The sequence below is a fragment of the Podarcis liolepis genome (assembly GCF_965112155.1).
Source record: "Podarcis liolepis genome assembly, chromosome: 2".
Lineage (NCBI taxonomy): Eukaryota > Metazoa > Chordata > Lepidosauria > Squamata > Lacertidae > Podarcis > Podarcis liolepis.
This window is the reverse complement of record NC_139555.1, coordinates 73,877,248-73,895,410: the sequence shown is the minus strand read 5'-3', so window position 1 is coordinate 73,895,410 and position 18,163 is coordinate 73,877,248. Positions and strand designations below refer to the sequence as shown.

The following is an 18,163-nucleotide window of genomic DNA, read 5'->3' as shown; positions in this document are numbered from 1 at the left end:
TATCATACCAAACAGGAGTTAGTTAAAGATAATCCCAGCCAGTGCCTATTTTGCAACTCAAAGAAATGCATCGGAATGCACAGGAAGTAACAAGGGTACCATGGCCATTAGGATGTCATGGGTGGGGGGATACTGATGGGATGGGATGGAAGTGGTATTGTGTATATGGTACAGTGATTCCTCCTTTGGTTTCCTTCAGTCTCCACCAAAAGGCGCCACTATTCCCTACCACCCCAGCCTGTCCTTGGGATCAGTTCTTCTTTCAGCCAATCAGGTAAGGGACTCATAAATTCACAGGAGACCATTTTTCTGTTGAGGTTAAAAAGAGAGAGAACCATTAGGCTTTGGTTCTTTTGTTACTCTGTAATCAAAGGGTGAGTAAGACTGCGGCCTGCCAGATGTTGTTGTGCGGTGACAACTTCTTTCTTCACTGCCCATTGGCCATGCTGGCTGGGGCTGATGAGAGTTGGAGTTCAACCACATCTGGAGAGCCACTAGTTTCCCCCACGCCTACATTCACCACCACATCAAATATCAAGCCAGATTAGAAAGTATCAGAATGACTTAATGGGTATTGATTTTATCTTTCCACCTTGACTTCTGGCTTCTTCCGTGTCATGTGACCAAGCACTTGCTGTCAGATCCCTCAGAGACCATATATACAAGGACCACCTTGGCTGTGAGTCCTAGGAAACTTGCTCCCTGCCTTGCAGGCTTTTCCCCATCTGGCCTGGGAGGGCAGGGCCCTGACTGACTCCAGCTGCAAAAACTGAGGCTGCTGAACAGACTCTTGGTATTGATAGGGGGTTTTGTGGGCTGGGGGGGCGGGGAGGTGTTGCTGTTGTTGCTGTTGTTGCTGTTAATTTTTTGTATGCTTAAACCAGCAATAGCGCAATGGAATCTTTTAAAGTTTACAGAGAAAAAGGAGAATCTACGTTACGGTGAACCAGTTTATAGGACGTGGGGATTTAACATGGATATTTTGCTATATGCCTAAAATAGCATCTGCTATTTTGTTAAAAGTTGTTTATCCTTGCAAAATTCTGCCCTGCTGCGATGCACACAGTCAGGTTTAACAAATGTTGCCACTCAAGAACATCTGAGTAGTATTGACAGCCAGTAAAAAGCAGAACTTATTTACCAGATGACCAAAAATTGAGGCTGAAAAGTGTTGATTGGCTGAATAAAATAAAATTACAACTGTATAAGAATAATTTATCTCAGTAAGATGGTGACCCAGTTCCCACACAATGGCACTAGACAATAAGCCTAAAGCCTATTGGTATCACCAAACAGATTATATTAGGTGTAAATCTGTAATCTGCTGCCCCATTTCAAATCTACTTTAAGCTTTCATTTACTATGAAATGATGCATAACTGATTTGAATTTTATATTAGGAGGAACATTTACTCATTTGCATTTCAGCCAGATGAAATCATCATAATTCGGGGTCAATAGAATAAACTATTCTGAATTTAAGAGAAATAGAAGACCTAACACACTGAGTTTGGAAATACCACATACAGTGGTACCTCGCAAGACAAAAAACTCGCTAGACGAAAGGTTTTTCCGTTTGCGATTTGCCTCGCAAGACGAATTTCCCTATGGGCTTGCTTCGCAAGACGAAAACATCTTGCGACTTTGTTAAACCGTTAAAACCGTGCTTCGCAAGACGAAAAATTCGCTAGACGGCAAAACTCGCGGAACGAATTAATTTCGTCTTGCGAGGCACCACTGTATATTAAAGATAAGAGGGAGAATTGCACAGATACATCTGACTTCATTATTTACTAGTGTCCTCCTAGTGGTGCAGCTATAAAACTGCTTGCACATTTGCGTAGCTAAGCAGGGTCCAGTATGGTTTCAAATTAGATGGGGAATCGTGTGTTGAGATTCCTGCATCACAGAGGGTTGGGCCAGATGACCCTCGGGATCCCAACTCTACAACTCTACAATTCTAGGATTATAATTATCATCTATGTTTTATTCTACACTCATTTTCTAAGGTGAGCAAAATGAATGAGATTCACTCCTCCCATATTGCTTCTTCATTTGTTTCTGGGTAGGATGATGAAACTGCTTATGGAATTTCTACAGCCTCTTTCTGACTGGTCTTAGTCCTTTCCTCACCTTAAAAGTGACATTTCAGTAACAACAGTAGTTCTCAGGAAGTCTACTTTCTTGCGAGCTTCTCTCCCCGCCCCCCCCCCCAATTTCTTATTTATTTAAGTCCTTTGAGATTTACCATCAACAAAATACAAATGACAAGTAAGCCCATCCACTCTTATTCCCAGTTCTGGCACCAGCACCCAGTGGCCAAGGATCATTTACAGCAGCAAGGCCCCCTGGGGCTGATGCCTTGCCTTGGCTCCCTGAGCTCCTGCTGGCCCTTAAGCACCTGGCAGCACCAGTGTCCCTGCAACCCCACTCTCTTGCTTGCTAACTTGTGAGCTGACTTATCCTGTGCTGTAATGAGCCAGGAGCCACATGGCCGCTCTGCTTCCAGTTCATTTCAGTACCAGCACTGTGAGGGTAAGCCCACTCTCGTGGGCAAGCACAAGGGGGAATCTGGCAGCTGCCTAGTGCTCACAAACATGCGTGCTTACCTGCCAGCAATGCCTCATGAGCCTGCACAAGGGGGAGTGGGAGGCTGGTGGCTACTAACCGTGCTACCTTTACCAGAGGGTCAGAGTGGTGGCAAGCACTGGCAGGCAACAAGGGTAGTTTCCCCAGCCCCCTTCCAAAATCTGGAACTGGGCCTATTCATTCTCTCACATTTTTTATAGCGCTGTTCTCCTTTGTCATCCTTTTTTCAGGGATTCTCCATGCAAGGACAGTACAGTGGTATGTCTCAAGCAGAGGTAAGTCAAGCTTTACAAACTAAAAGGAGGCTCCATTTTGAATTCACACTTCCAAGTAGTTCAATGTATGGCTAGGACCAGCTTCTTCAAGCCTTCACCTTCCATTGTTCCCCATGTCTTGTTGTGCTGCTTGCCTGTTACGGACTTGCCATTCTGCCTCCCCATTCTGTCCCTCCTGGCATCCAGATGGCAAATCCTGGTACCTCCAGACATCTTTCTTTGGCGATCACTCATAGCCAAGTAAGATTGTCTTCAATGAACACTGTTTTAACAGTGAGTCTGTAAGTGACTGTGGAGGCCAATTCTGGATCAACACGTCCTTCCACAGTGGGGGACATAGGTTTCCTGGCGGGAGTTGATCACGGTGAGGGTTTGCCAAGCATGCCTTCCTCTTAGCACGCTCCTGAGTTTGAGCATCTTCAAAGCTCATGACACCTTTGGTAAAGGCTGTTCTCCAATTGGAGCGCTCACAGGCCAGTGTTTCCCAATTGTCAGTGTTTATACTACATTTTTTGGATTTGCCTTAATAGAGTCTTTGAAACTCTTTTGTTGACCACCAGGATTACGCTTACCATTTTAAAGTTCAGAATAGAGTAGTTCCATTAGAAGACGATAATCAGACTTCCACACAATACGAGCAGTCCAACAAAGTTGAAGAATCATTGCTTCGACACTGGTGATCTTTGCTTCCAGACATAGCTGGGCTCCAACTCCCATCAGCCCCAACAGGCATGGCCAATGGCTAGGCTATGGATGATGGGAGCTGTAATCCAGCAACGTTTGGAGAGTACCTTGTTGGGTAAGGCTATACAATAATTTATGACAGCAGGCAGCACCACTGGTAACTTTCATTTTATTCCATTTCATATACCATATTTTTCCATGTATAAAATGATGCCTTTTGCAAAAAAAAAAGAAAGGCAAAAATTGGATGTCATCTTATACACGTATAGTGAATGCAGAAGGGGGACGTGTGATTAATGGCAGCAGCAAGCAGGAATTTGGCAGCGGTGATTGGGCAGGTGATTGGCTGCGGCAAGGCCTGCTGGTGATTGGCTGTGGCTGCAGCAATTGGGCAGGCAATTGGCCGCTACGGCAAATGGACGGGTGGGCTGTTGGTGGCGGTGAGTGGACAGACAATTGGCGGCCGTGGTGAGGTGTGTGATCAGCAGTGGCTGTGGCAAGTGATCGGCAATGGCAGGCAGGCAGGCGGGTGAGCGATTGGTGGAAGTGACCTCCCCCCCCCCAAGCTAAACTTAATTTTGGGTTAAAAAAATAGGGGTCGTCTTATACATGGGGGCGTCTTATACATGAAAATATATGGTAATTAAATTTCACATCCTCAGTACTATACCTCAGGAGTAGCCAACACTTGTATTCTAGGTGTATGGCTGACCCATCTACTTCCTAATGTGAGCAGGTAGATGGGAATGCAGGTTTTGCTGTCATTCCACTGACTTCTTCCTCTCATCTAGGTGTCGAAGTTGCAGCAGCTTTCTGGGCAGCCTGTCTCATTCGCTTCCTTGGGACAATCTCCGTCAATAGTAGCAGGTGAGGAACCCTAAAGAGCTATGAAGCCACTTAAACTCCCACAATCCTCTGTGGCAGACTATGGCCCTAGGGGCTTACTCAGATGAACAGTGAGCCTGTGCTCCAGCTGCCTTTAGGCAACAGGTCTCCACGGAAAGAACATGGTGCACGAATAATTGGCCCTAGAATGGGGAATGCAGGACCTTCAAAGAACTAAATAAATTAGCAAAATGCTCATGAAATGATGGAGAATTGCTAGGTAAGGGAGGGGGTTAGCTTTGTTGGAACCTACCACTTGGTCTTTTTTCAAAGGCTGGATCAGCACTCTTATGCTAGAGTGGGATACCAGAAGGAGAACTGGAGCATTTATCTTCTGACTCAGGAAAAGCTGTGGCCATCCAGATATTGCTGGACTACAAAGCCCATCGTCCCTGACCATTAGCCACACTGTTTGGGGATAATACGCATGTCAGTCCAACGGTATCTGGAAGGTCACATGTTCTGCATCCCTGCTCTGTATTTTATTTTTATTTTATTTTTTTTAAAAAGCACAACACTGGATAAATACAAGACTAAAAACGGGAGTGCACTCTCTGGCATGTGCACACACATAAATAAGGGAGGTGGGTTGATTTTTTTCTGAGAATCTCGAACTCTTGGTTACAAAAACAACAAAAGAATCTGAAGGCAAGGGAATGTGGATTCATGCATACGTACTTACGATTGCCAGGGGAAAGATGTAGACATACCCCCCCCTCTCTCACCCCACCATACTTGTCAACAGGATTTTTTTTAATTCATTATGAAAAATAATCCAAGGATTTTCCACCTAGGATTTTTTCTTATTATGTTAAAAGAACAGCATTAACCAATGGGAGTCTGCATCAGACAGGAGGAGGGCAGCACAGTCTCCCTTAGTCTAAAATTAGTCCGGTGTAATGTGACCCAAGCAAAGTGGCATAAAACAAAAGCCTCTTCTTGGAGCTTCTGATGGCTTTGCAGGAGCTGGGAAACGGTCCAGTCCTGTTTACGTGCCTCCTGCTCTTTGCACCGTGCAGTGCCTGGAAAGGATTCTTTGGGTTTCCCTTCTTCTGTAGCCTTGTGATGTGGTCATCCTAGCGCTCCTCCTTTTAGGAAGGCAAGAAAGAGCCAGGACAGAACAGCCCCAGTAACATTGTGCTTCTTTTCTCCCTTTTCAGCACTGGACACGAACGCTCAAAATAGCTCTCAGGAGTTCCTGGTTCCTAACGATGTAAGTTTGCCTCTACAAACTACAGTTCCCAAATATATTTTGGGGGTAGTCATGTGCTTTAAATGTATGGTGTACATTTAGTAAGCTGACACACGTGTCCACAGAGGTATTCCTTGGTGCTCATAGGGTCCTCCCCATCCCACTTGGTGCTTGAAAGAAGCTTTGTATCGCAGCCAAAGGGAATAAGTTGTGGTGTGTGTTGAGTTGTGTGTGTTGTGCCCATTATAGTTCCCCCGGTTTGCAAATGTGTGCATGGGCCCCAAAAAGTTATAATCGGAGCCAAACCCATTCCACTCTTTATGGAGATCTTCAGAGAGTGATTCCATTCAAACAAAAGTTGAACAGCCCTAAATATTTTGCTGCAGAGTCCTTTGGCTTCTTTCTCAGTCAAAACTAGGTTGGAAAAGGGGACAGGGCTCTTGCAGTTTCAACTGTTGTGTAGAAGAGGAAATTTCACCAGGTGTAGCTTGTCATGCAAACTACAGTGGTGCCTCAGGTTACAGACGCTTCAGACTCCGCTAACCCAGAAATTGTACCTTGGGTTAAGAACTTTGCTTCAGGATGAGAACAGAAATCGTGCGATGGCGGCAGCGGGAGGCCTCATTAGCTAAAGTGGTACCTCAGGTTAAGAACAGTTTCAGGTTAAGAACGGACCTCCAGAACGAATTAAGTTCTTAACCCGAGGTACCACTGTAGAACTCTTGAACTTTTGCATCAGGGCACCCTCCATGAAGCTCCCTCATTTGGTGAGAGACCATTTAGGAACAGTCTTGGAGTAGAGTTTCCTAGCAAGCTGTGAACCCTCCTGCCAGTACTGTTACCTAGCTTGCAAAAGTTCAGTGTTTCGTCAAAGCATGTGACCTGCCGCTCAGCCATGGTCCTTGAAAGGAAGATAAGTTCAGCAAAGTCCCGGGTTGTTTTATCTATCCTCACTCTCACACAAATTCCAGAATCAAGGGCTACTGCCTCAAGTTCATCCCTCACAAGCCTTCTCTCCTCCACACAATTGCCACTGTACCTTCAAAACACATTAAAGGAAAGTTTTCCCCAAGAGAATCTTGGGAACTATCAGAGCTACGATTCCCAAGTACAGTTCCCAAGATTATTAGTATGTACACAGACATGTTTATGCTCCTGTGCTTTAACAGCAGCCTGGCATGGAGAGACATTAAGCAGGTGAAGCTTATCATGGCCCAGAGATAAATGGTGGGAAAAGAAGGGGCAGCGATAAACAGTCCTCTGAGAGAGAGGAGCATCAGCCGTGGGAAAGGTTAACTTCCTTCGACTTCTTCGCCATCACTCCCTTGTGAGCTGTCCTTCGCTCTCTCTGTGTGTTTCTGTGGAAGCTGAAGCCCAGAAGGGGTGAATATGATAAGAGAGGAATGTGCCAGCATTTCTTGTGCCCACCCACTTGCCAGCCCGGCTGCCAGTGTCCCAGGCCTGCTCTGCAGATGTCAGCATGTGTTGCTGGGCACACAGGAGGCCGTTGTAGCGTCTCAGAAGGCAGGAAACGAGTGGGCAGGAGGGCAAAGCTGACCTTTACTTCTGCCCCCCGACCCTGCGTGGGGAAAAGTAGCTCTTTCTGAAGTTTTTGTCTATGGAACAAGCCTCATGAAACTATCTGGACTGTTTTATTTTTTAAATAGGCCAATTCCTGCCACAGTGTGGTAGGAACCCTGAATTGCATGGCTCAGTTCGTGTTTTCCACTCCCTTGAGAGTGAATAAAAATGGCTAAATCTCAGGCTTGGAAAGGTAAAGTGTAGATAAGCCTGAAGCCTTGATGGGTTGTGGCTCAGACTCATCCAATACTGAACAACAATCAATCAAGCAGACCATTGTGTACTATAGGTCAGGCTTGGGAAGGTTCACTCATCCACTCACTCAAGAGTTGCCTAAAATGAGTAGCGCTCTCTGTTCGCTTTGTCCAGTCCTGTCCAGTTCTTAGGCAATGAGGTTTCCAGCGCGCTTCCACTCCAAAGACTGATCCTTCCTTTCCCCTCCTAGCTCATTGGCTGCATCATTGGCCGCCAGGGCAGCAAGATCAGCGAGATCCGGCAGATGTCCGGAGCACACATCAAGATTGGGAACCAGACCGAGGGCTCTGCTGAGCGTCACGTGACCATCACCGGCACCCCAGTCAGCATCACTTTGGCTCAGTACCTCATCACAGCCTGGTAAGAGCCATTAGGACTGCTGGGCAGGTCAAGTGGGGAGTAACGCAGCACTTGCGCAGCCGTCTCGTTGCAGCTTCTTCCTGCTGTGCCCAAGCCTGTGGCCTCTTAGATGGACAGCTTTGCGGAGAGCAAGTGACAGTGCCTTGCTGTCATGGCTGAATTTGCCGGTTTGCAAACACTTGGCCCTCTGCTCAAGAGACAGGAGTGCTAAGCATAGCACCACGAAGTGTTCTCATTGCTTTGTTGTCTGTCTTTCACACTAATGCCTGCCTGTCTCTGACACACATGAGAGTAACCAGGCCTTGAGTTTCTCAGGAGCCACCGTGATTTCTAATATCCTTGCCTACAATATGTTGGGCATCAATGTTCCCTTTGCAGCTGCAAAGCACTCTTATACCACTTTAAGCATCTTGGCTTCCCCCAAAGAATCCTGGGAACAGTGGTATGTTAAGAGTCTCCTAACAACTCCCGGCACCCTTAACAAACTACAGTTCCCAGAATTCTTCGGGGGAAGCCATGATGCTTAAAGGTAACATAAGAGTGCTTTAAATGTCAAGTGTGGATGTGACCTTAGTTCAGTGCAGGAAGAACTGCTGTGTCACAGCAGGGAATTCTCCCATCCTGTCCAAAAGATAACCTCACTTAAACAGAGCAACATTTGTCATTGGTCGCTGTTGTGACCTGGCATTTGGGATGCTTCAAGATTTAGAGCAGGAAATAGCCATTCACAGTTCAGGGATCACCACCACTACAGGGTGCAAGTTTTCAAGGCGTGGAGCCCATCATTGACGGATGCATGTAAGCGTTTTCGTAATCAGTTTTCCCTGTGGTGATGACCCCAGAACTCATTTCAACTTTTGTTGCATTTGTGTGTTGAAGGAGAATTAACAGCCCCCATCGCCATTCTTTTCCTCCTGGGAGAAGTTAATAGATAAACAGTGCCGTGCATCTCACGTGGAAGAGGTTCTCATTTCAGTGGTCTGTCAATGACCTGAAAAAGCCAAGAAGGATATGTGGCTGGAATGCTTTGCAATTCCATGATTGTTTAAATAGGGACCATGACAAGGTATAACATCCTTAACATAGCCACTTCTGAGTTCCAAACAAGCCCTGTGTCATACTGGAGGTTCTCCACATGAATGTAGTCCCAGAGGGAGAGGACTCTGGAGAAGACATTATCTGGAAGCAAAAGCGATTTAGAGTACCTTGTTCACTAGCTCCATTCTTTGTGTGTACCTATTCCTTTGCACATGTCAGCTCAAACACTTGCCTGTTTGTGTGTGTGTGCGCGTGCGCACGCATGTGCATATCCATACTTGTATGTATGTATTATACAAACTGCACATATCTGCCCACACCTATGCATATTTTTCCATGTGCAAGCTTGTACATGCATATAACAGCACATATACGTCCAAGTATATGTCCTCACACGCTGCATTTGTATGTGTAAATTGTGCATGCGCGCACGAGTCTCATTCTTTCTCCCTTCTTGTTCTTCAGTTTAGAGACGGCCAAATCTACCTCCCAGACGCCCCCCGTTGACCTCGGCATGACTTTCTCCCAGCCCCTCACCCCTTCGCCAGCCCCAACGCTGACAGCAGTGGCCGCGCCTCCCCCAGCCTTGCTTGGTGCCCCCTATGCCATCTCCCTCTCCAACTTCATTGGCCTGAAACCCGTCCCCTTCTTGACGCTGCCTTCCTCAGCCGCGGGGCACAATGGCAGCCTTGCCACCTACACGACCAAGATCTCGACAGCCAATGCCAGCAAGAAGGCTGAGAGGCAGAAGTTCTCCCCATACTGAAACAGGAAGGTGGGGCAGGGAGGGGAAACCTTAGGAGGACCCTCACACGCTTTGTTAGATGGCATCAGCGTCGGGCTGCTCCAAAGCGAGACTACCTGGGGAAAGAGGTGAGGGGGGGAGCCAAATGTGCAGGAAAGGAAGTGTATGTGGGAGAGGATAACTGAGACAGCTCTTGCAAGCAGTGCTGGCCATGAGACAGTCAGGGAAATGGTGTGTCTGCAGAGCTCCCACCTGATCCTGGCTAAAGATATGTCTATCATGGGTAAGAGCAATCAAGCCTCATAGTTTTGCTTCCGTGGAACAAATCTCTGCCCCACACTATAAGGTGTTATTATCCTTTACCTTCCATAAACCTTCCTGATGGCTTTCAGCAATGAAGATGAAGAGGTTCTCTCTCCATCTGGTTTCTTGACATGTTTTCTTTTTTAAGGAAAACATGTTACTTAAAGACAATTGGAACCCCACTCAAATTCTTTGTACTGTATTGATAGAGCTGGAGGTCTTGGGAAAGGTCCCATCTCGACTGTGGCACTGGCTAGAGCTTGTTAGACCTTTGGTGATCCTAACAGAGAACATGCTATGCTACTCTCTCTCATGGGTTACATTTCCAAGAGCAGAACTGGAAAAGGGTTCTGATTTCTATAGAACTGGAAGCTGTGCATGTCCTAGAAATCACAGAATGTACCAAAAAGGAAATTCTGCAGTGTTTTTTTGTTTTGCTTTTTGTCTAGCACTTCTCTCCTAATATATGAAGCTGGCTGTGAGTTCCATTTTAGCTGGATTAGAATACAGGATGGGGTTTTCATGACTGTTCAGCTTGGCCCCTGACCTCCTACAAGTGGTTGAAGGGAATTAGTTTTCACCGACATCCCTCTAATATTTAGCATGAACTGACACAGTGTATGCAAGAATTTGCTGGATCAGACTGGAGCCCCATCCACCCCAACATTATGTTCACCCACTGGCCAACTCAGATGCCCATGGGAAGACCAGAGGCATATAGTTGTCTTTCCTCACTGAGAAACAGAGCAGTTCTTTATAAATATTCCCTATCTGTTACAAGGTAAGAGCTTCCAGCACTGGCAATCCCAGCTGGTCACCTTATCGTATGTGGGCGAGATCTCCCCTCATTTAACTTTATGGCAGAAATCCGTCCTCATATATATCTGGCAGGATTTGCGATATCTTGCCATGCCACTCATCTTCGGGTTTATCTCTTGCTGTCATGGGATGACATCTCCAATAAGTGCTTTCTAATTTTGCTCTCATCTCTTGCAGTGCAATCCCAAGCATATTTGCTCCAGAAATAAGCCCCTACCCCTTCCGTCACTCATTAGTGGATATAGGACTGCAGCCTTGGTAAATTCTGCCACATTTTGTTCTCTTGTCAGCCCTTCTCTCTTTGTATCAGTATTTGTAAGGGCACTTGTCTAGTCAGAACATGCCCATGAGAGTCAAGAGGTGGCGCCCTGAGACCTCAGGTTGAAGCAGATGCCCATCTTGGTGATTTCTGGTTAAAGTTACCAACATGCATGTCTGGCACTAGCACTTGCGTCCTAAACAGATGGCCATCACAACAACATATAATTCATCCAAACCACACCCCAAAAATTATCCCCATGGATTAAATGTACCATATAGCCAAGGATTCCATGGCTAATTTCTTAGTTGGTTTGCAAATTGGCATGGCTTCACCAAATTGGGTCGGATTGTTGGCTAATTGACAGGTTGTCAAAAGACTGCACAATTCACTGTCAACACTTTATAAGGCATTAAGTGGAAGGTGATTGCTGAACAGACCTGGAGAAAACGGATGAAACGAACACAGCAAAACTCAACTTGGCTCTGGCCCTGCTTGTAGCCATGAAGTAGTTGGCTCATGATAAGCAAAGGTTAGTAGTCACAGGCCTGTGTGGAGGAAATGCATACCAAAAACGAAACATTGAAATTCTGCATGCGGTTGATGCAAATCCTGGAAAGCTCTTTTCTATGACCAGCATAAATCATACAAATGTGCATATACTTCTCCTATTTTTGTATAATATTGTTTGCTATTTGGCAATAAAATAAATCCTCCTTTGGGAGGAAGGGCAGGGTATAAATGGTATGAATGAGTAAATAAATAATACTGGATTTGCTAAACATGGCAGGGGCAAAAGCACGGAAGCCTCACCCAAACCCCACTGCCTGGGAATCTTGTGCAGGGGGCTCATCTCAGCCACTGAGAAGCACGTCTTTGCAGCATAGCCAATGCTTCCTCTGTGCTCCTTCAGGAATCACAGGCTACACTCAGCCCTGATTATGTTGGGACTCATTTACTGAACCAAAGCTGCCAGGGGAGGGGAAAAAGAAGCCAAACAGGCTGCAAAAAGGAGACAATTGAGGTTGATTTGGTGTAGTAGTATCTTTACAATCTCAAGAAGCAACAGGATCTCAGATTTGCCCTCAGTTACACATTGATTTGGTAGCATAGAGTAGACTATCTACGCCTCTTTAGGCACTGATTAAATAGTTTCAGCAGCTTCATGTATTTATTGCAGCCTTTCCTCAAGCTGGTGCCCTCCGGGTGCTTTGAACTACAGTTCCCATCATGGCTGGGGCTGACAGGAGTTCTGGCCAGAGGCAACCAAGCTGGGGAATGCTCATTGAACGCGTCAAATTCTCAGGTGGTGTAATTCAGCACTGAGGCATCCCACTATTTGGTTTCCACAAAAACACAGGGGAATGGAGCCAAAATTTCCTATTCCTACAAACCAATCTAACCAGTTGTCCATTTCGCCTTGTTCCCTGGCTGGTCCCAATCTCTCTCACTTCCCTGCATCACCCGCTGGCAAAAAGAAGCTTCTATCTCTTTTTAACCCTTTTTATTTTTGGCTGCTCCAAGGAATGCCCCACCTCCTATCCCATGATCCTCTTTGGCTTGTCTTTGAAAATGCTGTACATATAATTCTATATTTTTTCCTCCTTTGTAACTTATGATTGATTTAATAAAAATGCAAACTTTGTCAACTCAGAGGGTAATGTGATTAGGATTTTGTATACATTTGAATTAGGCAAAGCAAATGCACACGCACCCCTCCGGCTATTTGCATGACTGAATAAAAAGGGAAAGAAAAGGCTTATTCAGTGTTTTGCCTAAGAAGCAGCGGAAGCTAGATTCTTGCCCCCCCATCTCAACTGGTGGCTGGGCACCTGGCCTTTCAACCAGATGCAAGACAGTGAGGAAAGAAAGGGCAGGTGAAACGTGTTCTGCTCTTAACGCTGAATGCTGAAGAAAACGTCGCTTACTGAATTTCTGTTTGTTGTGGAGGAATCAGAATCCTTATTTGGGGAAGGGGGGAAGCAACTGTGGAGTATGATTCAGATTCCTACTTTTTAATTGATTTGGAATAATTACCACCCAGCGGACATGTCCCAACAATTTTCTGTGGATTGAAATTTCAACAATTTAGCGGTGAATTGTGGGTTTTCCCAGGGAAAGCAGTGGGGGAAAAAGAATCCTGCTCAGCCCCGTGCCTGAAAGCCCCAAACCTATGCCCAGAAATTGCAGCACAAACAGAAATCTGAATGAGCCCATAGTCAGCCAATTCTCATTTTGTCCTCCTCCTCTTCTTCCTCCTCCCTCCTGCTGGATTCTACAAGGGCAACGCTGAGACCTAATGCTGTGTGTGCACATCATACATTTAAAGTGCATGACTTCCCCCAAAGTATCCTGGGAACTGTAGTTGGTTGAGGGTGCTGGGGGCTGTAGCTCTTGAGAGAGGCAAATCATGCTTCCTAGGATTCTTTTGGGGAAAGTCATGTGTTTTAAATGTGTGGTGTGTGCACAACCTGGTTCTAAGAAGGCAGGCAGCTGGGGCTGGTCGAAGGCAAGCTGATGTGTTGGTGGGAAGGTGCCCTATTTGCTCCACTGGCTCTCACCATTGCGACTGAACAAATGGTGCTGGATCAAGCATAGCAGGATCATCCACGTATCAGGACTCTATCGACACAAACCCCAGTATGCCATGGTTAATGAACAGGGCCTGGTTTATATATCATATTACTACTGCTCCCTCCCTCCCTCAAAGAACCTTGTGGGAACATGCATGGAGGTTCCCGCATGTTATTCTCACTACAATCCTCCTTGTGTTCCCTTGGATGCGAGTCCCACTGTTTTCAATGAGATTTCCTCCCTTGTTTAGTAGGTTTAGGATCCACAGACTAAGTTAGGCAGTGGACTGCCCCAGAGTGACCCAGCGACATCAGCAGCTGAATGGGGATTTGATCCTCGTCTTCTCAGTCTGACATTCTGTCCACAAAGCTGCACTGGCCCCTTGAAACAATTCTGTAGTGGTGCAGGAGCTGGGGCCACCACTTCCAAGGTTGCTGCCATGTTCCTAACGCTGCCTATGGAGCCTCTGCCAACGTACGCCAGTGCCACCTTCCTCTCATTTCAGCACCATGCCACCTGTCTTAGACCATCTCAATAACTTGCCCATGATGGATGTGCCAAAGGAAATGTGGGAGCAGGAGGAGAGGAGAGGTAGCAAAAGGGAGGAATGGCAGCTGCCTTATTGGGAGAGCATTTGGCATAGCAGGCCAATGTCTAGTGCGCCCTAAGCCAGGACATCTTCAGTGAGGGCAGCCTGTTGCTATGTGGATGAGAGACATGGGAACCCTCCCTTGCCTTATGCTCTCCGTTACCACAGCAACCGCAGAAGGGGTGTTTACTTGCCAGCATGTTGGGCTCATGGGGCCAGCTGCAGACATGTGTAACCGACAGAGTGAAATGATAATGTCGCACACTGCTATAGAGGAATGCTGCGTTTTCATGGGTGGATCAGAGCTTGCAAAAACTGCTTACTGCCAGAAGAAGGCTTCAGTGTGGACCAACCATCCCCTGCTGGAACTGTTTGGTACTTGCCTGGATATAAATTGCAGGGCCTTCCTTTCTGCTAGGTCAGTGGTGAGTAGAGATGGCTGAGAAATGTGATGGGGAACCTGCAGCCCAGCAGATGATGCTGGGCTGTAACTCCTTTCAGACCCAAGCAGCATGGATGATGGGGGCTGGAGTCCAGCAATACCTAGAGGCCCCACAGGTTAGCTATTCCTGCTTCATTATATATCTTTTCCTGCCACTATCCACTCACTGTAGGTGTGTGCAGTATTTGAGGAAATAATCAGGAAATGCTTATTCCTTTCAAACTAGAATGCAGCTGCCGAATGGTCTATCCTAGTAACTACACTCATAATGCAAACTAAAAGTTATCACTAATAAAACAACTAAAAGCAACTAAACAAATAGTGATCAACAGGCTACCTGCAACAGACACAGGAATAATCAGATCAGGGAAAGAATGGAAAACCCTAAGGAAAACGCGTTGTAAACCTCAAAGTCGGGAATCACATTGGCGAAAGATGGAACTCCACAGCGCCATCTGATGTCACAGGGTTATAACACATATAAAATGCTTTTTCTTTACTAATGTAGCTGAGTCCTATGTCTAGAATGCCCTCCCCTCTCAAGTGGGAATGGCACCAACTTTGAGGGAGTCATTTCAGCAATAAGAAACAATGTATGGCTATTCACCCTAGCATTTGCCAAAGTTTTGCCCTTACCTGGCTGGTGGTGTTGATATACTGTCTGATTTTGTTTTTTAAGTTGAATCTAAATTAAATTTGGGGTTTTTTTTTCTATTTTAATGTTTTTCGTCTCTCTGAGATTGTTGAACAATGAAAAGCGGGGCTAAATATAATTTAGATGAACAAACAAGCAGATAGAATGGGAGGGAAGGATACAGGACCGGGGTAGAGGTGGAAAGAAAAAAGCAAGATTGCAAAGTCTTTCACAGATTTGTTGATGTACTTTCCTGGCAGATGCGTTGATTGTGGGTTCTGCTTGAGGGAAATCCTGGGGGTGGATGGTGGGACTCCCACTGAGCAGATAGCACCATGCACATGAAATTCAACATCACGCTGCAAGAACCAAACTACAAGAGAAATAATATCTGTAGTAATGGAGCTGTTCTGCCAGTATAGATGTTCGCTGCCATTAACATGCTGTGGAATGCTTTCAATAACCACTGTGATCCCTGTGCCATAGCTGTACCACTCATTGCTAATAGCCGGTCATAGTAACAGGGATGAGCTGTACAATGTAGCTACTGTGGAAAGAATAATAATAAATGGGAATGGCTGCTCAGGGGTGTTGTCATCCCCTCTGTCCCAAAAATAGTCCAGAAGGCTCTCACAACGTTATACTTCTGGTCTTCCAAACTAGAAAAACTTCCAACGTGACAAAAACGCCTGTGTCCTCAGGTGGGCTTGCTTGTATAAAAAAGTAATGTGGGGAGCTGGCCCTGAGATATTACGGATGTGCTTTTGTCCTCCAAAAGCTGCTTGCTCAGCCACATCTCTCCCAGGTGAGAAGAGGGCAGAGCTGTTGAATTGCAACTGTGCTATGGAAAATTGAATCCTTCCTGCAACGCTGTATATTATTAACTCAGAGGCCTTCTGCAGTGTTTGCCTTGGGACGTGCTCATCTAGCCAGCTTTTATTCGCGTGCGCTGCCTTTCTGCTTTAATAAATGTGCCAGCAGAGGCTGAGACAATGAAAGCCAGGCACCTCTTTGATCAAACCACTAGCACTGGCTGAAGCCCTTTGAGCAGCAAGGAATCGAGAATGTAGCTTCGGTTATTTACAGGGTCAAAGGCGAAGGGGAAAATATCTTGCTGCCTCCAGCACGGCATCTCCAAATGGCGGGACATCATAGGAAGGAGTAATGTGGTCAAAGGGTATGTGGCATCATTGCATTCCTCTAGAGTTATCCGGGGTGACAAGGGGACAGGATCTGCAAGATGGCATGGATCTGAAGAACCACTGCCTTTTATCTTCCTCACACCCCTAAACCTAAAGCACATTCTGTGAAAGCAAAGCAGGAGCCAGCAGATGTAAGCCTTGAGCTCATCCCCTACCTATGCATTTGGAACATGGAGCGCAATCAGCTATGTTCATGCACGATTCTCCATCTCCATATGCATATCCACAACAAAAATGGGCGGGCAGATTGCATGCACGTACACACCCAGTTCAAGAGAACATTCAACATCATTTGAGAAGGATAGGTACAAGTGTGGGACTTGCTCCTATGCATCCCCATGTGAATAGTTTATCCACTCAGGATCTGAATAGATCGGAAATTAGTACGACTTACTTCCATACTATATGCAGTCTGTACTAGGACAATAAACTGGCCAAAAGTGTCTTTCAGGACTCCTAAAAGACAGTAGGCTATTGCAGTAAAAAAAAAGCCACAAAAACTTTGGCATGAGAATTTTACAAGATATTGCTCCATAGAACTGATAGACAAGTGAATTTCTGTGGCTCAAGAAATGATATAATAAAGTAAAGTGAGAGGGCACCTCTGAAGGCCATGTTCTCTCCAGCTGTTGTATTATTAAGCATCTTGCTACGTAGGCTACTAGTGGTGGATAAATAGACAACCCCTTTCTTGGGCAGTGTGTCAAAACCGGACCAAGGTTATGAATATGGGGCTTACTATAATCAGTGCAACCTTGTTAGCTTGATGGGTGAAATTGTATCTCTACAAAGGGCTGCAATTATAATACAATGCACACCTTCTGATTCAAAGGTGACTGTTGGGGGGAAATATTGTTAAAATATAGATCCTGTGAAGGAAACTAGATTGGCAGAATACCCATGATTATGATAGATGAGTGAAAGGTGGGCCTGTGTATTGGAAGGCTCCTGGTTAGCGAATTTGGGCACCCAGGGCTCTTGCACATGACAGTCAATGGTGGACTCAGTGCACCTCATGTAGGCCATTTTTTCCTCAGTGTCCACATGACACCCTCATCGAAATACTGTTCCATATTCTCCCTTCCTGACCCCACTTTTAATCTAGCTTTACTGTTTCCACAAATACATATTTTGTTTGGGTACTCATAATATGAGACAGCATTTTGACAAGAATGACACCATGTTCTTTGCAATGGGGCTCTGGCAGTTCACACATAGGAGAACTTTGCGTGATCTGATATTCTGCTGGGAGTTTCTGCTAGCTATCACTCATTGGATCGTCCTCCTCCTCTCTCTGGCTGGGAGGCTGTGTAATTCCCAGTGAAGGAGCTTTAAAGCAGGAGTGGAGGTCCTGGGGCCACCCCATGTTGTTGGACTCCATCTCCCATCACCCCCAGCTAGCATGACCAATGGTCGGGGTTGATGGGAAATGTAATCCAGCAACATCTGGAGGGCCCCATGAGTGCTTTAAATGAAAGTACCATAAACTACTGTAGCTTGCTTTATTTATTTATTTATTCAGTCACCACACAGATCTGACTTTGGACAGATTTAGCTGTCCAAAGATAAGCCATGCTTTGTTAGCCTAATCTCTCCTTAATCAAATACTAATGGAAGCAGTGGAGTTACAGTGATTCAGCTGTGCCAGAGAGGGCTTTCCATTTGGGTACATGCTCCCAAATCATGTAAGTGAGACAAGAGAGTGAGGTAAAGTGTCATTGAAAAATCACCCACCAGC

General features: G+C 45.9%; 1 protein-coding gene across 2 annotated transcripts in view; it reads left to right on the top strand.

Moving 5' to 3' along the window:
- Positions 1–12,637, top strand: part of PCBP4 (poly(rC) binding protein 4) — a 40,938-nt gene extending 28,301 nt beyond the window's left edge. For both annotated transcript variants that reach the window (XM_083488749.1, XM_083488748.1), the window contains exons 8-13: positions 200–274; positions 2,819–2,863; positions 4,339–4,414; positions 5,593–5,645; positions 7,651–7,820; positions 9,324–12,637. In XM_083488749.1, coding sequence (XP_083344875.1) covers positions 200–274; positions 2,819–2,863; positions 4,339–4,414; positions 5,593–5,645; positions 7,651–7,820; positions 9,324–9,624 — 720 coding nt within the window. In that variant the 3' untranslated portion in view covers positions 9,625–12,637. The remainder of the gene's footprint in view (positions 1–199; positions 275–2,818; positions 2,864–4,338; positions 4,415–5,592; positions 5,646–7,650; positions 7,821–9,323) is intronic.
- Positions 12,638–18,163: the final 5,526 nt, after the last annotated feature.